Genomic DNA, 23,997 nt, shown 5'->3' on the forward strand with positions numbered 1-23,997 from the left:
TTTGGGTGTTTATGCACACATCAAGTTTTCATTCTTATGTAAGAGTTTATGGGTGCAAATGCATGGATAACGTTTATATGTATATGCGAGTGTGTATAGGTGTGTTTGCATGCAGCAAGTTTATATGTATGTGCGTGTGTTAATGTGAGTGTTTATGTGAGGATCGAGTTTATATGTATGCGCGTGTGTATGTGGGTGTATTCATGCGTCAAGTTTATATGTATATACACAAGTTTCATATATGTTGTTTTGAACATCCAATAGTATAGGTGTATATGCGAGTAGTTTATAGGTGTATATGCATGTGTTTTATGTATGTGTTGATAAGCAAAGTTTGATTTAAATCCTACATGGCACCTCATAGCTGATGCGTGTAAAAAGTCACATTTGGACAGCTTTGAAACAATAGTTTTAATCTATTTTACCTGCTTTATCATCGTTGAACTAATACTGTTGTCGATCAGCACCATCTCCTGGACTGAACATTTTAAAAAAATGCAATCTAATCAATAGAGTCTGGATGCAGCCTTTATGATGCAAGCTGAGATTGTATCACTCAGCGATGCAATGTCAGACACAATGCACTCAATGGAGTAAGTGACGTCACTGTGATGGGTAGGGTTAGGGGTGGGGTTAAGTGAGCGTATTAAAAACCCTTAGATGCAGCTCAGATTGCACCGCACCAGGTCTGCATCCAGACCCCTCTTGATCTAATGGGATGGAAAACAGCTGCTGTGAGGCCTTTTCCCCTTGTTGCCAGATGGCATCTTCTGCAGTTTAAATACAGCCTCGCCATCGATAAAGTCAACAGTTTCCCTTTCGTTCAAATATATAACCAGCCCAAACAAATGTAATTCACCAAAATGTTTGACACACACACGTAGCCTGTACTGTGCCACTGACACACTGATTTAAAAACTGTGATAAAGTGAAAATATAGGCTAGTGTCATTTTGAAATGACAGAAAAACACAAACCGTGGTAAAAACAACACACAAAATGAAACATAAACGGCTCACGATTAGAATAAACAGCAAATCAGCCAGCAGAGGATCAATAACAGACTTTTATTGGTCATTTTTGTAAATTGCATGACTTACATAATGTTACCTGTTAAGTTTCAAGCCAGTAATCTGGTTTGCTCTATAATGCAGTGAAGTATTGCGCACGTGTGTGTGTGTGAGTGTGTATGTGTGTGTGTTGAAGAGCCGCTGAGCTAACAGCTGACAGGTCGGGAACACACACACTGTATTTCTTATGGCAGACACATGAACTAGGCGAACGTTTTTCTCCAAGGTTTGAACCACATCTGACAGATTATCATGGTGTGGCGAGGGGGCGTGGCCGAGAGCCGTGGAAACGGAATGAGGCTGCCGCGTAAGTGGATACACCTGCGGTGCGCACCGGCCTCGAATCCCACGGAAGGAGCTCTGGACTATAAAAGGAGGAACGATGGCAGAGGAAGCCGAGAGAGGACCGGACCCGGACATATTTTACTTTTGCTTTCAGTATGATGGCAGTCTCCGTGAGGAGCTGCCCTCCGTTTGTTTTGGTTTAGACCAATGTTTCATGTTATAAATAAATATTTTAAAACTGCGTTCTCCACCTCTTCCTCCCCGGTGGCCAAAGGGCCATGAAATTTATTACAAACGGCTTTAACACACACCTTTCAAGCCGTACGTTCACACCGAAAGCGGCGAGAGCGTCAAAGTAGCCGGAAGTCATTCATTTTCAATGAGAGCCGGCGGCGATAAGCGGCAAGGAGCTGCGCGGCGCGTCTTCGCCGGTGTGAGCGTCGAGGAGAGTTGAAATCAAGTCAACTTTATGGTAATGAGCTATGACGCGGTTCGGCGGCAAGCAATCAGAATGAAGACGTCCACCGCTTGATACGAGTTCAGAGAACACAGATCTGTGAACTTTGGTTACGGCCACAAACTGAAAAAAATTATTCAAAGATGATTCCTTTGATTGACTCAATTTTTTTACGTTAAGTAGTTGTAAACAATTTAATTGTGTTGAATTTAAACAAACAAATTAAGTTGAACATTATTCAATTTAATTTGATTGTTTAAATTCAACACAAATAAATTGTTTGCAACAGTTCTGCATGCAACACTTTTTTCAGTGCAGTTGTTCCCAAGGGTTTGATGATTGCGGTCGCCGGATTTCCAATTATTTACAATGTTTTCTTACAGGAACATGCATTTAATAAGTTACTGGCGAGTTACTGATGTTCATTAATGTTATATTTATATACTCACGCGACGTGACAGTACAAAACAGTACAGCTGCTTCAGGATATTTCAGACATATGGACACATATTGGATAAACGGAGCAAAGCCACACCACACGCAAATTGATCTTCCATCGTTATATGAATTTGATAAGAAGTGCGCAACATTTTCACGCTAGAAACATGTTTTATGCAGGAATGTAACTGTATGCTGCAACGGCTCCTTTAAATACGAGATCAATGTAGCGAGTTTTGACGCTCTCGCCGCCGGAGCTGAAGGCAGGCAGCGTTGTCGCCAGGGCGGCCAGAGCAACCTTGGACGTTCTCGCCCCTTTCGGTGTGAACGTACGGTAAGTCGTGTGTCACAAAAACACTCCGTAATACATTAAAAACACTATTGAAACCCATTTTCGGAGCACAAATTACCAGTTGTAAACGCTATAAACAGAAGTTCTAACCATTCTACCGGAAGAAGCTGGCCGCTATGGCGCCCTCCAATCAGCAGCCAAGAAAAAGGTCTATACATTAAGCCTATGGAGTTTCCCTCTAAACCAGGACATGTTTAGTTCTAACTCTAATAAAACACACCTGTCTTTCAGGCTTGTTTGAAACCTACAGGCAAGTGTGTTGAGTAGGGTTGAAACTAAACTGTGCAGAGCTGCGGCCCTCCAGGAACTGAGTTTGACCACCCTGTTCTAAACCATGTATACAACTGTGTGTGTCTGTGAGCAAACACTGACCCATTAGTAGAGATACAACAGAATATTATAGTTCTAATGCTTTTCCTATTGAAGTAAATATTTGAAAATTTGATAGTAAATAATGACAATTTTGCCCATATCGATACTTTAGGATCAGTCCGGACACCCCTAACAAGCACATACTCCTCAATTGTATTATTTTCTGATGTGTTCAGGCAGTTTTAGGAGACATGTACGTATATCCGTGACAGGACCTGGAATTTTCCCCATGCTGTCCCATCTGTGCGTCACAGGGTCATATCTGTGAGCGAGTCTGGCTTCACTATAATCCTCCTGACAGTATCCACCCAAAATATACAGCCGTTCCTCCAGAACTGCAGAGGCAGCGCCAACATGAGGCACAGGCAAAGCAGTGAATTCAGTCCAGACATCATGTACGAGGTCGTATACTTCACAGGATAGCTGATTGGTGTAGAATTTCCGAAGGTTGCACACTCCGCCGGCCACATATATTCGGTTCCTCAGGCTCTCCATGCAGTGCTGGGCCCGATCGTGGATCATATCCGAGAGATATGTGGTTCCTCTTAAAGGATGGTAGGCAGACATGGACACCAAGCATTCGTATTTGCAATTAAAACCACCAGAGATGAAGATTTCGCCTCCGCAGACGGTGGCAGCATGACCGCTTAAGGCTTGATCTAGAGGATGAGTGAAGCTGATGGAGAGGATGGAAAAATCGATGCTGAGTAGCTTTTATTAACCCTTGTCTACTGTTCAAATTGAGGTTGACTGGTTATGTTAGTGGCTGTTTTTATTTGTTTTATTAATTTATTGGTGGGAAGAAATAATTTGTAAGAGACAATGTTTGACAAACAAATGAATTCTCCATCCTTTAATTTAAAAAAATGTTGTTGTAATGCATAGATATATACACTAGATATGGCATAGGGACCCTGAGCATGCGTCAATAGCGCCGCCACATTGGTACAGTGCTCCCAGGACAAGTGTCATTCAACCGCACTAGTCAAGACAGTGTTATTACGTGAAGATGCGGGACTTTAGCGCTGTCTACGGGCGATGTAACGAGCAAACAAAGAAAACAAAGCACAAAGGAGAACATTTCATAGGTAACATTAAGTTTTTTCTGTTTTTGTATGTTCTGAACTGTTGTGCTAATCAGGTAACGTTATTGATGATAACAGTCACTTACTGCATTCATCATACGGCAAAGCAGCTCCAACTCGCACTAAACACTCGGCTTATGCTAGTTTTGTTGAATAAAATCAGCAAGCAATGCAAAAGAAATATGACAACGAGATGCTGCGCTGCCAGAAACTTGTATTATTGTCGGCTAACGTTAGTAAAAGAGTCGTTCGGTAAATTCATTCACAAACGAATCGCTCCCTCCGTCAGTATGAGAAGTGAAAGCAAGAGAGGAGCTGTGTTTCAGGACATGATTAGATCAAATTTAACAGGGAGGGTGAATAGTACATTTCTGCACACACAAACACAAGATTTTTGTCAGGAATGCCAGTGCGGTACTGATCCATCAATGTAGAAAAGTGATGTAAAATTATAATTTTCGTAATTAGAAAAAAAAAAATTACATACTAACATCCAGGAAAACTCCCGATCACAGATATGTGTATATGTGTATATCTCTGGCTTTGTGTATATTTCTGGCCACAGTCCTCCACTGTACCTTGGTCCCGCATTCATTTCAAAGGAGCGCTACCCTGTAGCAAGATGGCGGCGCTATTGACGCATTCCGCCCAATAGACAACAATAGGCCAGGGGACATCTAATGTATATATCTATGGTTGTAATGTATGCTAAAGGGCCACTAGGTGTCAGTCAGTTCATTGCTTCTGTACACTGTATGTATTTCCTCAAGGAACAGCCAGAACAAGGTTAATCATTACTCAGGAATCTTTAAGGAATCATTCACTTGCTCTTTAATGCTATTGAGGTTTTCCACCTACCTCCAGGAATTAGTCTCTGGTGAGTATTTCTCCACGCTGTCCAGGTTTGTGTTGATTTCTTTGTCTCCTCCGACTGCGTACAGGTTTTCTCCATTCACCACCAGTGTGAAGTTACTCCTGAGCTCCAGAAGATCTGACAGCTTTTCCCACTGCTCTCGCACAGGGTCGTACCTGTTGATGTGCCAGTGAAATGTAAATAAAAAAATAAGTGAGAGAACAGTTGAACAAATACACACTGAGAGTAGAGAGATCATCATTAACTAGAATTTAAACCAGCAGCGGACTGGGACTAAAAATCAGCCCTGGCATTGTTGCCACCCCAGCCCACATTACCACACCGACACAGCCCCACCCAAGGACACTCACATTCACTACCTATATTGGTGTACAGATGGTAAAATTATGTAAGCCGCACCTATTTAAGAGATATTAAACATTTAATGGATGTGACTGGAACAAAAACAACCCATTTATATATGCAATCATGTCATTATTTTTTTTTTCGGCTTAGTCCCTTTATTAATCTGGGAATCGCCAACTTATCCAGCATATGTTTTACACAGTGGATGCCCTCAAAGCTGCAACACATTACTGGGTTACCCAACTCCCAATTGGCCTACCCAATTCACCTATAGCATGTGTTTGGCCTTGTGAAGGAAACCAGAAGGAAACCCACGCCAACATGCAAAACAATTTAATTAAATACGAATTAAATACCTGGAAATGTGGATTTTTTTTTGCACACACAAAAAACGCAGGTGACCAAGCAAAGCCTTAAGCTCTCACTGTTAAATTCAATAGAATAGAAAGCTTATTTTTTTGCACCTTTACTTAAATTGTTGCTTAATTTTGTCTCTGTCATTTCAATAGTATTTTTAAGAAGTTTTTTAATTGTTTTATTTTCCAAATACAGGCCTGTTTAATTTACTTTCTTAAAGAAGGTTTAGTTTAACAAGTTGAAACAAAAGAAATACATTAAAAAAATAGTTTACTTGGTAAAATTTGCATTTCAGTTTAATTTAAAACTTTTATTCCAAATATCGTGATACATATCGAATCGTGAACATTATGTCGTGATACACATCGTATCGTGAGCTGAGTGTATCGTTACACCCCTAGCAATAATACATTTTATATGTCATAAAATATTTTTAGATTAATATTTTACTCAATCGATTTAATGGTGTGTATTTGCTTAATTTTCCAATATAGTAAAATATAGTAGTTTATAATCAGTTAAGATAATCATCTAATAACTATATTATATATTGTTTAGATCAGGGGTTTTTTAAAGTGTGAGGCGCGCCTCCCCTGGGGGGCGCCAGAGCATGTCTGGGGAGGCGCGGGAAAAAATATTATATAATAAAAATAGAATTATTAAGTTTAATTATTATATGTATTTTTTATTATATTTAAACATTTTAATTAAACAAAGCTAAAAAAATAATACGTCAAAAATAAGAAAACCTTTTTTACCCAGAAGGCCATAGCTGTGAATTCGCTTCTGTTTGGCAAGCCCGCCAATACAGGTATATGCCTGCTAATACAATGGATCGGTTTCTGAGACCCCCCGATTCAAAGCCTTCAAGTTCAGGGCTTAAACCCAAAAGACGACCATATGATGATCAGTATTTCAGTTTAGGATTTACGTGGACAGGACCAGCTGATGAACCAAGATCTTTATGTGTGGTTTGTCAAGATATTTTGGCTAATGACAGCATGAGACCCGCTAAACTTCGGCGACACCTTGAAACCAAGCATGATGAGGTAGCGGGAAAACCTCCAGAACTTTTTGTGTGTGTGTGTGTGTGTGTGCGTGCGTGTTTGGGAGGAGGGGGGCGCCAGTGGATAAGTTGTGTCAAAAGGGAGGCCCACTGTCTTAGACTTTGAAAAACCCTGGTTTAGATGATTAATTATAGAAATTTTTTATTGTGACACGTTATTGTTCAACATTATTAATACAAAATGTGGGTGTGCACTAGGATGTGTTAAAAGCAGAGCACCAAAGTATGGGTAAAACCACACTTGACAAAGGCTCACTTCACTTCAGTATAGTGATTCAGGGAGCCCTCAGATTACATCTAAATGACCTTCATTTGTGTTCTAAAGATGAACAGAGTGAAACATCAGTATTTATTAACGGCATTTATTGTAAGTTGGTGTATCCAGTGCATTACCTGTACACAGACTTCATGATGTCAGCCTTTGAGTAGAAGTAGCATCCTCCAGCGATATATAGTTGTCCATTAAGGACTCCAACGCCGTGTCTGAATCTGGCCTGATCTGGCATTTCTCCCAGCAGTCTCCACTCCATCTGCTTCACAAGTCCAGTCCCGCTCCGCAGAGAGTTCACAAACCAGAGCTGCTTACTGGGCCGCCTTCGACCATTATCAGCATCCAGTTCATCACCGCCAACCAAAACCAGAGCGTCTTTTGGGTAACGAACACGCTGCTGTGCTACATGATCAGAAACGCCAAACTCTTTCAGCGCTGATTTATAGAGTTCAACGTCGTATTCCCCGCTACACTCCATGGTCAGGTTAACTGCTCGGACTTCCTGAAATTCTCTGAAGGTCATGAATGGGAAACGCACTGCTTTCATGAGCTGCTCAGCCTGCAGGAGACGCTCAGCAGGATCAGTCTCAATCCAAGACACAACCGCTCGAAAAACCGCCAGTTCTGACGGTACAGACAAAGCATCACAGCGGAGGAACTGCAGGAGCTTATCTGCTGGCAGGTCCTGGAACTTTGGGGTGGCTGAAATCTCCTGAAAGTGCCTCAAGACAAAATCCTCAGCCATCTCCATTATATCCACCATCCCGTAGGCTTCAGCGAATGACGCAACATCTAGGCAGTTGTGTACGTCCATTTCTTGCTGCAGAAACTGAAGGCAGAGCGAGACAGCGGGCTGGAACTGGAACTGCAGAGAGGTGCAGGTCAGCTCAAACACACAGCTCCAGCTGAGCTCCAGAGCACCGCTGTAACAGCATTTGAGGAGGATCTCCAGCTCAGCGGCTCCGGCTGATAGTAGAGACACAGACTCCTCACGACTCTCCTTCATCCCTCTGGTGAACATCCCTCTGAAGTATTCACTGCTGGCTGACAGGAGCGCCCTGTGAGCTTCAGGAAAGTGAAGGATTGAAAGTATTACAGACAGTAGCTATGTTTCCATCCAAATATGACAAATTAAATGTAGGTGCAAAACATGCATAACATTTTTGCAAATAATGCTGCATTTCTGTCCATACAACGAGTAATGCCGAGTTCAGACTGCATTATTTTCAAAGTAGTCGTGTCACAGATGTTTTCACACTGCATGACTATCTGGGCTAGCGTTTCGTCGCTGCTTTGTTTACACTGCAAGATGGATCGGCGACAGGGACATTCACATTGCATGACTTTACTATAGAAAAAATCGCCGACAACTTCGTCCAAACTACGTCTCACAGCCAAAAACACGTCGTATATATTTTGTTATAAACTGCATAATGAGAAAGAAGCCTTTAATGGGGTAGAAAATGTCCATATTTGCTCACCTGGGTTTAAAGGGAATTACCCATTTCTCCTCAACGTTGATAATTCATTACTGTCGGAGTGTAGACGGCAGAGACGCCACGCTGTATTGGCAAAACAAGCGTGAAGTGTTGCTTTTATAGTTTGCTGCCGTTAAGTTTTGTTTTCATTTTCTCTCTGTGAGAGCTCAGACTCACGTGTGGATTAACAGTGTACGCGACGCTCGACAACAATAACTTACGTGTCTAAGGAGGATTTTTGTTTACCTGAGAGCTGTTCTCATCTGTAAACGCTGAGATCCGGATTCGCTTGTAGTCTCCTCTAAATAAAGACGCGGCTCTAGTTGCTGGTGATTGTCCTGTCTCTACAGATTTGGTAAGTGAGCGACCAGTGCTCTTTGTTTATTCAGTTTGTATTTTATTCATATCAAACAAGCTATTGCACCGAGTGTAAACAAGTTAGCACTAACAGTTACAACCAAACTATAACCTCGTGTTGGATTTAGTGACCGGAATAACACACGCGGCTTTCTGACGCTACCTGCCGTGTGCATCTAAGTTTCCGGGAAATGCTAAGTTTTTTTTTCTCTCGTTCGCCGTGCGGTATCAAACATTGCATGAAAAATACACGCTTAGAGCAGTTCCTCGAATCAAATATCACGTTTGTCGCGAGGGACATGAATGAATTCCCTGAATGAAAGAGCCAAACTGCAGTTAAAGTCCACCATTAATAATTTGGCAAATAATTCGACTAGAGATGTCCATGTAAACACAGTCACATTGTCCGCTGTGGTTGTGTATTTAGACTCTGAAATTCAGCGCGCCCAAATAGACACTCCCACACCAAGCCTCTTTTCTTCCTCCGACACTCCCCCCTAAACAGAGCTGGACACGCCCACTTTTCTGACTTTTTCCAAAGTAGAGGTGTGAAAACACCCTGCTGAAACGAGGGGGTTTCATGGCCCTTTAAATGATGAATGGATTTAAAATAATTCTCATAATATCTTACCGTGGAAAACAGTTCCTTCAGCAATCAGCTTCACATCACACCTCAATCTCTTATCCCAAAAATCCTTCATGCACTGCAGGCCGACCGTCATCTGCTCTTCAGCTAAGCTCTTCCTCACTTCATCTCCTTTATTCTCTTTTTTGAGCAGCTCCAGGACTCTTGGAGCTCCCAGACTCTCCGCTGCCGTCTGAATCTGCATCATGTTGTCTATATTCAGATTACTGATGCCTCCAGTGTAGGCGAACTCCACCACTGCAACCAAACCAGACCTGCACACCTCAGGACTCAACGAGATCTCCTTCACATCTTCATCTTTCTCCTGGATGATGGAGCTCACCGCGGCCAGGACAAGCCAATGAACACGAACGCTCATCCCATCCTCAGTGCTGAGGGTCAGATCTGTGAGAACGTCCGCCATCTTCATCTCCAATAGAGTCTGATGGATCTCACTTGCATAACTCTGCCTGCGATACCTGTGCAGAGTGTTACAAAAGACCATTTCTCCACACTGTTCAAGGTCAACATCAATTCAATCTTTTATTTTAAATCCTCTGTTAAATAGACCCAGGCTCCAATTTAACAGCAGAAAAAAACTAAAAATGTTTTTTTTTCGTTTTTATCTTAAAGTTTGGTGACTTATTCTAAAATGACTCCAACTCTAGAAAAAAAATATATGATTATAATGAAGACTGTACAAGTTTAGAGAACAATGCAGGGGTCATTAAAACTCAATAAAATAAATAAAACATTACAAAAATGAGTGATGCATGGATACAATTAAATCCAAAGGCTTGTGAATTTGCTGACACAGCTGTCAGCTTTTACACATTTTTTCAACTTCAAGTCCTCATGAAATCAAAATAGAGTTTTTTAGATTTTAGCATCAGTATGTTGGTCTTAAAGTTGCCATTAAGAAGTGGAGACTATCATTAAGATTGTCCTTTTTTTCTCATATCGTGCCGTACATGCAATCCTAAAACTGTAGGATGGCGCATGATTTCATCTTTGGGAATTGATTTAATCATTGAAAGATGGGTGTTGGCAACAAAATGGAGAAAGATTGACCTGATAGAAATAATAGATCCACCCTTAAGAACTGACAGCTCCACCGTAACAAACTGAGTGCTCCGCCCTAAACAACTAATAGCTCCACACTTATGCCGAGTTCAGACTGCATGATTTTCTAACTAGTCGTGTCACAGATGTTTTCACACTGCAGGACTATCTGGGCTAGCGTTTCGTCGCTGCTTTGTTTACACTGCAAGATGGTTCGGCGACAGGGACATTGACATTGCATGACTTTACTATAGGAAGAATCGCCGACAACTTCGTCCAAACTACGTCTCACAGCCAAAAACCTGTAGTATATCTTTTGTTATTAACTACATAATGAGAAAGAAGCCTTTAATGGGGTTGAACATGTACATGTTTGCTCACCTGGGTTTAAAGGGAATTAGCCATTTCTCCTCAACATTGATAATAAACTAATTTCTTTCTGTATGAAATGTCAAACAGACACGGTTGCTCCTGAGTCCTGTCAAACCTCCACTAGTTTTTCCTCCATTTTGTGGGTCCAAATAAACCGAAAAAAGAGCTCTTTTAACTTCTCCCCCAGCCTCCCGCTGGCCTGCAGCAGGTATACACACACGCACACACAAGTGAATGCTGCTCTCTCATTGGCTGTAGGCGATCGCTGATGTTATTTTCAGTCAAAACTCAATTCACACGACATGATTTGAATCGCCGACAGCTCCAGATATTCAGCATGCCAAATATCTCGCAGGCATCGGCGACTCATCGGCGATTCTCTCAGATCGCGTCTTTGATTGTTCATACTGTGTGATTGTCACTCACGTGCACGAGCAGCGATTTGCCTGTGATTTTCAGGCATTTGTCGGCGATTTCTCAAAACCTGTCGGCGAGCCAAAATCGGGGCTAAAATCACGCAGTCTGAACTAGGCATTAAGAACTGACAGCTCCACCCTTAAGAACCGATACCTCCACCTTAACAAACTGATTGCTTTCTCCCAAAGAGCTGATAGCTCCGCCCTTAAGAATTGATAGCTCCACCCTTAAGAACTGTTAGCTCCACCATAACAAATTGATTGCTCCGCCCTAAAGTACTGATAGCTCCACCCTAAAGAACTGACAGCTCCGCCCTAAAGTACTGATAGCTCCACCCTAAAGAACTGACAGCTCCGCCCTAAAGTACTGATAGCTCCACTCTAAAGTACTGATAGCTCCACTCTAAAGTACTGATAGCTCCACTCTAAAGAACTGGGGTCCGTTCTTCGTACCTCGCTAAAAAGATCTAAGATGATTTGGCAGATCCTGGATCTTTTAATCTTGATAACTGTTCTCTCGCTTTTTTTTTTTTTTTTTTTGGTTCTTCAAACAAGTTCGTGAATCAGATTAGAATGTCTGGATAAACTGATCTGAGATCGCTGCGTGTGTTGTGAAGGACAGATCTATCGATCCTCGTGATCAGCAATGCCATGAAGCATTTTGATATTGGTAAAGGCGTCTGAAACTTTTGTGAAGCATCAAATCACCGGCATATTAACTATCACAACATGTTTATGACTGCATAAATGTATTATTGCTTTTAAAAAATCACATATTGTGCATTTCTATTATACACAATTTGTACTAAGCGATCTAAAAAGTTCATATCAATACCTTTTCTCTTTACCACCAGGTGGCAGTCTTTGTACTTTCATTTCGAGGGGTGTAGATTGCACAAGTTTTATCAATATGTTTATTTATTTTATTAATAAATATAACTTTATATATATATATATATATAGTTAAAAATATTTTCCATTTTCTCAAGTGTATATAACTACTACTGTAAGAAAATATCAGAATTGGGAACATACTTTCTGTATTATCTTTGCTTGAACTGAGCCGATATAATTCTGTTTATATAAATTGAACCTGCTCCCGGATCAGGTTTGACCTAGCAGAACTGTTGCTATGACAACAACTCTCGGATCAGCTTTGAAGAACGAAACAATCCTGGATCATGTCAAATCGTCAATATCCAAATCCAGCTAACTGACTGATCCACGTACGAAGAACGGACCCCTGCTCTAAACAACTAATAGCTCCGGCCTTTAGCAATGATAGCCACGCCCTAAAGGACTGATAGCTCCGCTCTAAAAAACTGAAAGCTCCGCCCTAAAAGACTGATAGCTCTGCTCTAAAGAACTAATAGCTCCGTCCTAAAGGACTGATAGCTCCACCCTAAAAGACTGATAGCTCTGCCCTTGTTATGTCCCTTTATGTATTAATACTGCTCTTTTTACTTTTGGGAGGTGTTTTGTGTCTCTCCAGGAAGCAGCTGCTTGCTCCTCTGTTTGGTCCTGCCCCTGCTCCAATTGATGCCACACCCTGCCTAGTCAGCTGACTCCTTGCTGCCTTTAAATTCTTCCTCTGTCACTTCCTGTTTAGCTGTTTTGAGCTCACTTGTGGTTGGTAGCGGTGTGTTTATGGTTATATTGTATGTTAGATTTGTTGAATTGGAGTTTGTGTTAAGTGTCTGAGAAAAATAAGTGAAAGTATTTAGTGCTTTAGTTCTGGCTTTGTTAACGTTAAAAATCTGACCTCTGCCTGTTGATTGATTACTCTGCTGTTTTGCCCCTTTTTGGATTTGTTTGCTGATTGTAAATATTTGTACATAGTAAGTAGGGAGTTTGACGCCATTTTCTTGTGTACCTTCTTTAATTGATTGTTTTTGTGGACAAGGGAGTAAGGTAACAAAGTGTATTTTAATTTCTTTCTTTTTGCTGAAAATTGGGAATTTGGAGGGGATTTAAATTTAGATTTTTTTGTTTATTAATTATAATTATAGTTTTGTTTATTGTTTTGGCCTGGTCAGCTCCTGAAGTTGAAAAAAAGAAACACATTTTGTTTGAGAAAAGCATTGTGTAAGTAAAATCTTTATATATTTTCTAAAGCAGCATTGTATGTGTTAGTCTTCCCTTTCATGTTACGTCCTTACCCCTAGACGGAGCGTAACAGCCCTAAAGCACTGATAGCTCTGCCCTAAAGGACGGATAGCTCCACTCTAAAGAACTGATAGCTCCGCCCTAAAGGAATGATAGCTCCACCCTAAAGCACTGATAGCTCCGCCCTAAAGGATGGATCGCTCTGCCCTAAAGGACGGATAGCTCCACTCTAAAGACCTGATAGCTCCGCCCTAAAGGAATGATAGCTCCGCCCTAAAGGAATGATAGCTCCGCCCTAATGGACTGATAGCTCCACTCTAAATAACTAAAAGCTTTGCATTAAATTACTGACAGCTCCGCCCTAAAGTACTAATAGCTCTGCCTTAAATATCTGATAGCTCCGCCTTAAAGTACTAAAAGCTCCACCTTAAATATCTGATAGCTCTACCTTAAATAACTGATAGCTCCGCCCTACAGGCCTTCCATGTGACCAGAAGTGAAGCCAAGTCATTTCAAGGGGGAGGGAGGATTGTGGTATTTGGTAAAAGATCATGAAGGCAAATATTTTTTTACAAGATAACAAAGTGCACAGATATATCATTTATAAAAAGCACTGGTATATAAATATAAAATAAGAAGAACACATTTTAATTTCATGCTGACTTTAAATGTATCTTTATAGATGGTGTGCTCCATCTTTATCAAGCACAGGTTTGAAGAATCTTCACTTTGGTATCTACAGTACCTGTGCATTGGTTCATCTTCCTCAGCATTACCGTGTTCATTATCCTTCTCTTTCATTCCCATCCTGCCGTCGTTGTAGGACACGATCCACTTTAACCTTCGCTTCTCCTCCTCCTCAAACTTCTCTCCTCCCTCTTCCATCATCCTTTTCCTGCGCTCTTTCTCTCTCCTCCAGCGCTCCTCCCATTCCAGGGGCAGATATTTTCGTGTAAACTCCATCCCTTGAGTGTTTTGGTTTTAGTATTACTGCTTATTGTGGCGTTTTCCTCTGGGATTTATTCTTGTTTTATTAATACTTCTCTGTTTAATAATACTTCTCTGTTTTATTAATACTTCTCCATATTGAGTTTTCCCCAGTTTGTTTCTTCTTTCAGTAATACTTCTTGTTGTGGTGTTCTCCTCTCACTCGATTTGCTTTAGTTATAGTTATACGTCTCCTTATTGTCAGTCAGTTTTGTCCACAACCCATATTGTCATGTTTTCCTCTGGGGTTTATTCTTGTTTTAAGGATACTTCCACTTATTGTTGTGTTTTCCTCAGGATTTTATGTTTGTTTTAGCTAAAATGTTTTGCTATATTTCTGGATTTTATTATTGAGTAGTTCTATAGTAATATTTTTCACATTGTGGTGTTTTCCTCTAGGATTTTATTCTTGTTTTAGTAATTCCTCTCCATGCTTTTGTGTTTTCCTCTGGACTTTTGTCTTGTTATAGTAATACTTGTTGTGGTTACAATCAATTTTGTCAATCAGGTTTGTACATAATCCATATTGTCATGTTTTCCTCTTGGATATATTTTTGTTTTAGGATTAATTCTCCATATTTTTTTTTTTTTTTTGTTTTCCTCTTGTATTTAATCTTGTTTTAGTAATACTTTTCCAATTTTTTGTGTTCTCCTCTGGAATTTATCTTTGTTTTAACAATACTTTCCTTTAATGTCATAATTTTCTCAGGATTTTATTCTTGTTTAAGTGATAATTCTCCTTATTGTGAGTTAAATCAGTTTTGTACCTAATACTTAATGTTTTGTTCTCCTTTGGGATTGATTCTTGATTTATTAATACTTATTCATATTGTTGTGTTCTGCTCAGAATGTTTGTGCTTTCCTTTTTTCTTGTTTTCGTAAAACTTCTCCTTATTATCGTCTTTTCCTCTGCAGTTTATTCTTCTTTTAGCGATACTTCTCGCTGTTTTGTTTTCCTCAGAATTTTATCCTTGCTTTAGCAGTACTTCTCCTTTTTTGTGTTTTCCTCTGGGATTTGTTCTTGTTTTAGTAATACTTGTTGCGTTTTCCTCTGGGATTTATTTTAGTTTAAGTGTTGCTTCTCTGTATTGTCGTGCTTTTTCCTCTCTTTTTTTTTGTTTTATTATTACTTTTTCTTTTTTTGTTCTCCTCTGGATGTTATTCTTGTTTTAGTAACACTTGTGTTTTCCTCTGGATTTATTCTTGTTTTGTTAATACTTATCCACATTGTGGTGTTCTCCTCAGAATTTTATTATTGTTTTATCCTTATTTTTGTCAAGTCCACTGGGATTTTTTCTTGTTTTAGCAGTACGTCTCCTTATTGTGGTGTTTTCCTCTAGGATTTGTTCTTGTTTTAGTAACACTTGTTGTTGCGTTTTCCTCTGGGATTTTTTCTTGTTTTAGCAGTACGTCTCCTTATTGTGGTGTTTTCCTCTAGGATTTGTTCATGTTTTAGTAACACTTGTTGTTGCGTTTTCATCGGGGATTTACTTTAGTTTTAGTGTTACTTCTCTGTATTGTCGTGTCTTCCTCCAGGATTTATTCTTGGTGTAGTAATATTTCTCCTTTTTTCTTGTTTTCGTAAAACTTCTCCTTATTGTCGTCTTTCCTCTGCGATTTATTCTTCTTTTAGCGATACTTCTTACTGTTTTGTTTTCCTCAGAATTGTATTCTTGCTTTAGCAGTACTTCTCCTTTTTTTGTGTTTTCCTCTGGAATTTATTGCTGTTTTAATAATACTTGTGTTTTCCTCCGGGATTTATTTTAGTTTGAGTGTTGCTTCTCTGTATTGTCGAGTTTTCCTAAGGGATTTATTCTTGTTTAGCAATATTTCTCCTTTGTTCTTGTTTTTGTAATACTTTTCCATATTTCGGTGTTTTCCTCTGGGATTCACTGTTGTTTCAGCAATTCTGTGCTTTTGTTTTTCTCTGGATTTTATTCGTTTTATTAAAACATTTTCCTTTTTTTTTTTTTTGTTCTCCTCTGGATGTTATTTTTGTTTTAGTAAGTTTCTTTTTTCTTCTGGATTTATTCTTGTTTTATTATTACTTCTTGTTGTTGTGTTCTCCTCTGCGATTTATACTTGCTTTAGCAGTACTTCTTCATATTTCTGTCTTTTCCTCTGGGATGTATTGTTGTTTCAACAATTCTGTGCTTTGTTTTCCTCTGGGATTTGTTCTTGTTTTAATGTTACTTCTCCTGATTGTGGTGTTTTCTTCTAGGATTTGTTCTTGTTTTAGTGTTACTTCTCCTGATTGTGGTGTTTTCCTCTGGGATTTGTTCTTGTTTTAGTGTTACTTCTCCTGATTGTGGTGTTTTCCTCTGGGATTTGTTCTTGTTTTAGTGTTACTTCTCCTGATTGTGGTGTTTTCCTCTGGGATTTGTTCTTGTTTTAGTGTTACTTCTCCTGATTGTGGTGTTTTCTTCTGGGCTTTGTTCTTGTTTTAGCGTTACTTCTCCTTATTTTTCTGTTTTCCTTTGGGATTTCTTCTTGTAGTAATATTTCTCCTCTGTTCCTGTGTTAGTAATACTCCTTATTGTCGGTCTCTGTTTTCAGCGCTCGCTCTTGTCTGAGATCTTGCATGCTGTATTTCTCCCAAGTCAACAACATGCTAATTATAGTGTCTGGGTCAGTAGATCTCATTTCAGCAGGGGTCAGGCTCTGCTGCTTAAAGTTTGTATCAGTACACAATTATTACAAAGTAAGTGTGTGTGTGTGTGTGTTTAGGTCTTTTAGTTGCAGAGGACGCGCTATACTTTGTCATTGTCTGTCATTTTGACGGAGAGGGTTGTAAAAATTCCGTCATAACCTATTATTGACTGTGAATTCATTTGCATATTTTCTAATCACTTTTTTCATTCATGTTTTAATAATGAACTTGCATGACGAGCATATAGGCTAAATTATTCACTAATTTATTTAACAAATTTTACTCATATCTGCCTTACCCAGGCCCGGATTGGCTAATCAGGAGGACCGGGAGAATTCCCGGTGGGGCGGTCCGTTTTTTGGCCGCGAGGGCCGGTGTCCCTAGCTCCAGAATCTGTTGCTCTCAGCAGTCACACTTTTTAAATACAATTTATTTATTTACTTGACCACAGTCTTCTTATTTATTATTTTACCGCAGCTCTGCTCTTGTTATCTATGTAGATAAGTCACCGTTCAATGTACAGCTGTTGTGGTACAGTGGTTAGCACGTTATATTATAATGCGGCCAACCCGGGTTCGGTCCTCGTCTGAGTAACATTTTTTTTCATTTTCATTATTAAGACATAATACTATAAGGGTTGTTGAACATTTAAAGTTTTAAAGCAGCTGTTTTCTCAAAAAAAGACGTGATAGTGTAATTAGAAACAGAATTGGAAATTACCTTATTCTAGGATAGTCAGTGGTGAACTGAGGTGGGCCGGTCTAAGGCTTAAAAACTCCAAGGCTGAAAATGAGTCCCACTCCAGCCCTGGCCTTACCTCATTTCTTCCTCCTCCGTCGACCTGAACTGGGTGCTTGGCTGTGCGTAATCAAACGCATCAAGAAAGACTGATGCAGAGGCAGTTGTCATTAAATTCAGTGTTTTTGCCTCGGAATGTCGACTTCTCGTGACAGTTTTAAATGTGTTCTGGAGGCTGAAGCCGCGTTCTGCTGCCATACTGGAGAGTCATTGCCAGAAGCAGCCCGGACTCTACAGACAGACTCGGGCCAGATATGGTTAACAGGAATCAGGCCAGTGCTTTACAGCCGCATCACAAAATGCATGTGCAGGAGCAAGCTGCGGGCCATACTCGGCCCGGATAACACTCGCCGATGCCGAGTCGGAGCCGGACTGATTACTACCTGCTATCTGGGTAGCGCCACTTCAGCAGCGTTTTGTAGTTAGGAAACATTTCTCCTAGGGAAGTGATCAGAAGTTTGCTGGATTTTCTGAATGTGGGATTTCTTAGTCTTGCAAGCACTCGCTTTCCGGGAAAAAACACTGAGGCATGTGCTCCTTCAGCATCAGGGGCGCGGCTTCACTCCTCTGCGTTCGGTAGTGCATGGTGCTCACAATGCACTCCAAACCACCTGACCTCCTTGTTGCCGCTTGGTTGGCCCGTATGAACAGTTGTCGGAGACTGAGGAAATTTGTCTGTTTCTTCCTCATCGTCCACTGCATCACTTCCTCCATTTTCACCTTTGCTATTAATATTGCAACTATTTGGCCGTTTAAAGAAACTTCTCACACTGAGCTGCTGTGAGATTTTTGCAACTGTACGCAGCGGTGACAAAACAAGGGCAATCGCCATCAGCTGGACAGGAGTGGGAATTACAGTTAGCTACAAATTACAATAGATCCCCCTCAGCATGATCCGTCAAAATGACGGATCACCTTCAGATGTTTCCGTCACTGCTGAAAAAATCCGTCAATGATGGAAAATATTCGGTCAACGTGACCTCTGTTTAGTTGAATTGAATTGAATTTTATTTGACAGATTTTAGACAAACTGTACAAAAAGTATTCCATACACTTTGTTAAAAAAAAACTGTCGAGGATAAAAACACAATAAAGCCCTGTGCTTATTTCCATTGTGGTCCTCTGTTAAATAAAAACAATGTATGGCTTCAAAATACTAATGAAGAAATAAAACAAACAGTCGCCACAGCGGTACGAACAGTCAACCCATCCAGCACATGTTCCACACAGCCAATGGCCTTCCAGCCGCAAACCTATTCACACTCAAGTAACATATCATTTAAAAGATCCTCCACCATGCAAACTAATTATCCTCATCAAACAACCATCTTTTGATAGCTTTTTTGAACAACCTTAAATCTTTTATTTCCTTGATTGATTTTGGTAGTTTGTTCCACATGATTGCACTCGTATATAAAAACATATTTTTCCCCACTAAACTTCTAAATTTAAATAAACAAATATTAAAATCCCAACTCCTAGTACTGTATGAATGCTGTTGCCTCACCATTTGAAAATAATTCATCAAATAGCTAGGAAGCACATTATTAAACATTTTACGTACCATTCCCAGTTTTAAAAAACACACTCTATTACTAACAGTTAACATACCTAATTTATTAAAAGACTCTTTGTGCAAATGTGCTCTAGGATGCATTTTTAAAATTATTCATACTAATTTATTTTGTGCCTTTTGCAATTTCTCCTTCAAATTTTGTGAGCAGCTACTGTACCAAAATGACGAAGCATAATCAAAATGGGGTTGAATTAAAGCTCCTGCCAACAATTGTAAAGAATGAACATCCAACAGATCAGATTGCCTTGCTAAAGACCTAATTTTTCCACAAATCTTCGTAAAAACTTTTTTTGCCATAGCATCTCCTGATAATTTATTATCTATTAAACAACCCAAATAGTTTATCACATTTTTTGACTGAATTTTCCAATCATTAATCTTAGCTACAAAATTATCATCTTTTTTTAATTTCACTCTTGAAGCAAATAAAATAGCCTCTGTTTTACCCATGTGTAAAGAAAGTTTGTTGTCTAAAAACCAGTTGTAAACACTTTTTAACTGTGAACTCATAATTTCTTCCAGTTGTGTGATAGTTCAGCCAAAAAGTCAGTACCTTAGTAGAGAAATATGACAACTGACTAGTCGTCATTATTTGACAGGTGGTACATTTTAATTGTTATACATTTAAAATCTTATAAGTCAAATGTTTTTTTTTTCACAGCCTCTAATACAGTATACAGAGTTTATGAAAAGACATGCATGATTAAATAAGGAAGTTAAAATTATTTCAGTAGAGTAAAGGTGTTATTAACTACATGGTGATATTTTAATTTAAATATACATTTAGGAAACCCACAATGCTCAGAATCAGAGTTTATGAAACATGTTTTCAGCTGGAGTTTGACCTTGAGGAAAGCTGAATGCTGTATAATACCAGAAACTCAACATTCTTCTCTGTTTACACTGAAGTCATTTTCAGAAAGCTGATTCGTCTTTTGCACAGTCACCGTGTTTCTGTTTAGGGTCAAGCGCTGTTGAAAAACACAACAAATCAGACAGAAATACACCTCTGAAGTAGCACCATATGTACACTCACTGCAAAAAATGCTTTTCTTACTTAGATTTTTTATCTCGTTTTTAGTCCAAATATCTACAAATTCTTAAATCAAGAAGCATTTTCTGGACAAGCAAAACATCTCGTCTTGTTTTGAGAAATAATATGTCAATATTAAGTGAGTTTTTCCTTAAAACAAGCACAATAATCTGCCAATGGGGTCAGCAAAATAATCTTACGTCAAAAGAAAAAACAAGATTAATTTGCTGACCCCATTGGCAGATTATTGTGCTTGTTTTAAAGAAAAACTCACTTAATAATGGCAGATTATTTCTCAAAACAAGACGATATGTTTTGCTTGTCTAGAAAATGCTTCTTGATTTAAGAACTTTTAGATATTTGGACTAGAAACAAGACAAAAAATCTAAGTAAGAAAAGCATTTTTTGCAGTGCTAATACGAGAAATCACTGCGTCTATTTATGAAGCTTTAAAGTTCTCATAAAATACAGAACTATCATCTCGCATCAGCCTGAATAATCACTCGGTCAACAACCTGCAGTCATCTGTGAGCTGGCTATCTCGCATACGAATGACTTTAATCACCAGTGTTTTACGCAGGTTTGTTTTTCTAGTCAAGTCACTTTTATTCCTAAAGAGCTTTTACAATGTAGATTCTGTCAACAGAATACAAAACTATTAAAAGCCATCACAACATTTCAGATTGACTCTGTTCTGGCGATTGATATTTATTCTCCATATATTATCATTCTCCATAAGTCTCCATTTATCTTTATATAGATGCTTCATTTAAGCGGCACGGTGGCTCAGTGGTAAGCACTGAGGTCACTGGCTTGAGCCCAGTCTGGGTCAGTTGGCAATTCTGAGTGGAGTTTGCCTGTTCTCCCTCTGTTGGTGTGGGTTTCCTTTGGTTGCTCTGGTTTCCCCAACAGTCACATGTGGTATTGGGGAAATGAATAACTAAACTGGCCGTAGTGAATGAGTGTGTACGGGTGTTTCCCAGTGCTGGGTTGCAACTGGAAGGGTATCCGCAGTGTAAAACGTATTCTGGGTAAGTTGGTGGTTTGATTCTGCCGTGGCGACCCCCAGATTAATAAAAGAACTAAGCCAAAGGAAAATGAATGATTCTTCATTTGTTGACTCTCAATTTATTCTCCAATTTATGATCCATATATTATTCCAAGATCTGTGCTGCTTGTACTTAAAATTGTGACTTATAATAGTAAAAATAACACCATTCTGGAGATTTTTTTGGGGAAATGTAAATGTTTTATGATCAATCTACTTAAATGAGTTGTGTTAACTTAATAGATTTGTGTTGCGACAATATGAATGGTGTTTTTAAAGTTTATATTGACTCTAAATGTCTGTTTCACGTTATTGTTTCTTTGTTTACTCTCTATACATTGATATAACATTATAATATACACATGCAGCGCTCGGCATATACAAGTTCACCCCTTTTTCTATAGGAAGCCATACAATATTATATTTGTTCATTGAAGTCAGAATTATTCGCCCCTTTTGAATTTTTTTTCTTGTTTAAATTTTTCCCAAATGATGTTTAAATTTTCACAGTGTGTCTGATAATATTTTTTCTTCTAGAAAAAGTCTTATTTGTTTTATTTCGGCAAGAATATAAGCAGTTTTAAATTTTTTAAACATCATTTTAATGACAATATTTTTAGCCCCTTTAAGCTAATTTTTTTCGATAGTCTACAGATCAAACCATCATTATACAATAACTTGCCTAATTACCCAAACCAGCCTAGTTAACCTAATTAACCTAGTGAAGCCTTTAAATGTCACTTTAAGCTGTATAGAAGTGTCTTGAAGAATATCTAGTCTAATATTATTTACTGTCATCAGGGCAAAGAGAAAAAAAATAAGTTATTAGAAATGAGTTACTAAAACTATTATGTGTAGAAATGTGTTGAAAAAATTAAACAGAAGCTGGGGAAAAATAAATAGGTGTTCTAATAATTCAGGGGGGCTAATAGTTCTGGCTTCAACTGTACATTAGATTAGTCAGTGCTGAAGCCAAATCTGGAGCTAATCTAACAGAATAACATGTGCTAACGCTCCAAAAACTAGTACAGCCAAATATATGCTAGGGGAAAATAAAAAATAAAAATGATAAAAAGAGCAAAACAAGAGAAACAAAAATATATATGTATATAAAATTTTGTTGAAACTTTGTAATATAAATAAAAATATTCATTTCTAAAATGGGGTGTACTCATGTATGCTGAGCGCTGTGTATTCATTTTCTATTTACTCTCTAATAATTCTCCTTATATTAATTTCCATTTTACTCATGGAATCACCAGGACCATTCACCATCGTGAATTCTTCTTCTTGAGTTTCTCTGTACTTGTTAACAGAGCTGACGCTTTGAGACTTACAAGGTCACTTACACAAGAGTCCCAAATACAAGAAAATAATAATAATCCACACATTTGGCTCCTTTTCTTAAAGAATGTGTCCAATAAATGACGAGAAAAGCCACAGTAACTCCTTTTACTGTTCATAAACAAACGTTTTATGAACGTCTTTATGGCGCGCGGTTCCATGAAAGTTGCATGAACTGTGGGAAAGGTTTATTGTGCTCGTTCTGATTGTTGACTCAAGTGCTCTTTGAAATATAATTTCTAGGAATGGACGAAAGCACTAACAGATTGGCTGATGTCCACTCTATAAATTACATATCCTCTAGCCATCCTTATTTTGCACTCACGAAATGCACAGTAGTTCCAGTAAACACGACCCGCATGCCGACATCTGATTGGCTGGATGGGGGACGTGGGCGTGTGTTTACCAAACACTGCGGTAAAGATAGCTGGAACATTCATGATCAAGCCGGTTCACGTTCCTAAAGAAAACCCACATCAACACAACATATCCGTGTGTCAACTCACAACAAAAGTAGCAGATATTAGACAACACCCTTATGCTGGTGCTGCTGGAACAAATGATCAGCTTACATCTAAAACACAACAGCCAAATTAATTAAAATCAGTTAATTATTTATTTATTTCCTTTATTTAGCCAGGAGATCACATTGAGACAGTACTGTCTCTTCTTCCAGTGAGACCTGGTCAAGATGGCAGGCAGCACATAATTGGTAATTACACTCAAATAGTGTCAGAAATTAATTTTACTTCACAGAAATAAGTTTCCCAGTGATGGGTTGCAGCTGGAAGGGCATGTGTTGCATTACTAGGACTAATAACTGTTAAAAAAGCAGCAAATTAGGAGTTTAAGGCAAACAACTTAGTTTATGGTTTGCTAACAGCAAGAATTCCCTAGTAGCAAAGAATTCTGGCCCAGATTTGGCATAAAGCTGGCACAGCAGGCATTCATCTGGCACTGGCATACAGCATGTGGGCCAAACATGGCCCGGGTTTGGCAGAGGTGGCACCGTCTATAAGGCAGCACACAAGATTTGGGCCAGATGTAAAACGTAGTATTTGCCCCAGATTTAAAAATGTGATAAGTGGGCCATGTGAGTTTGGCCAGTCTTGACCCACATTTAAAATACACTAAAATCATTTTTGAGTAAAGAAAAAAAATTCTACCAATCAGG

At 39.0% G+C, this 23,997-nt stretch overlaps 1 protein-coding gene and 1 long non-coding RNA gene across 2 annotated transcripts in view; both read right to left on the minus strand.

Annotated features, from left to right (window-relative positions):
• Positions 1 to 1,047: 1,047 nt before the first annotated feature.
• si:ch211-63p21.8 lies at positions 1,048 to 16,987 on the minus strand. Its single transcript, XM_005161760.6, has 5 exons — positions 14,133 to 16,987; positions 9,438 to 9,910; positions 7,094 to 8,036; positions 4,917 to 5,087; positions 1,048 to 3,649 (listed from the first exon to the last, which is right to left on the minus strand). The coding sequence occupies exons 1-5, from the start codon at positions 14,348 to 14,350 to the stop codon at positions 3,130 to 3,132; spliced, it is 2,325 nt and encodes a 774-aa protein (XP_005161817.1). The 5' UTR covers positions 14,351 to 16,987; the 3' UTR covers positions 1,048 to 3,129.
• A 1,824-nt stretch (positions 16,988 to 18,811) lies between these two features.
• Positions 18,812 to 23,997, minus strand: part of LOC141375262 (uncharacterized) — a 39,773-nt gene continuing 34,587 nt past the window's right edge. Inside the window, exon 5 of the long non-coding RNA XR_012382995.1 lies at positions 18,812 to 20,369. This is a non-coding gene — a long non-coding RNA (uncharacterized lncRNA). The remainder of the gene's footprint in view (positions 20,370 to 23,997) is intronic.

The sequence above is a fragment of the Danio rerio genome, chromosome 7, assembly GCF_049306965.1.
Source record: "Danio rerio strain Tuebingen ecotype United States chromosome 7, GRCz12tu, whole genome shotgun sequence".
Classification (NCBI taxonomy): Eukaryota; Metazoa; Chordata; class Actinopteri; order Cypriniformes; family Danionidae; genus Danio; species Danio rerio.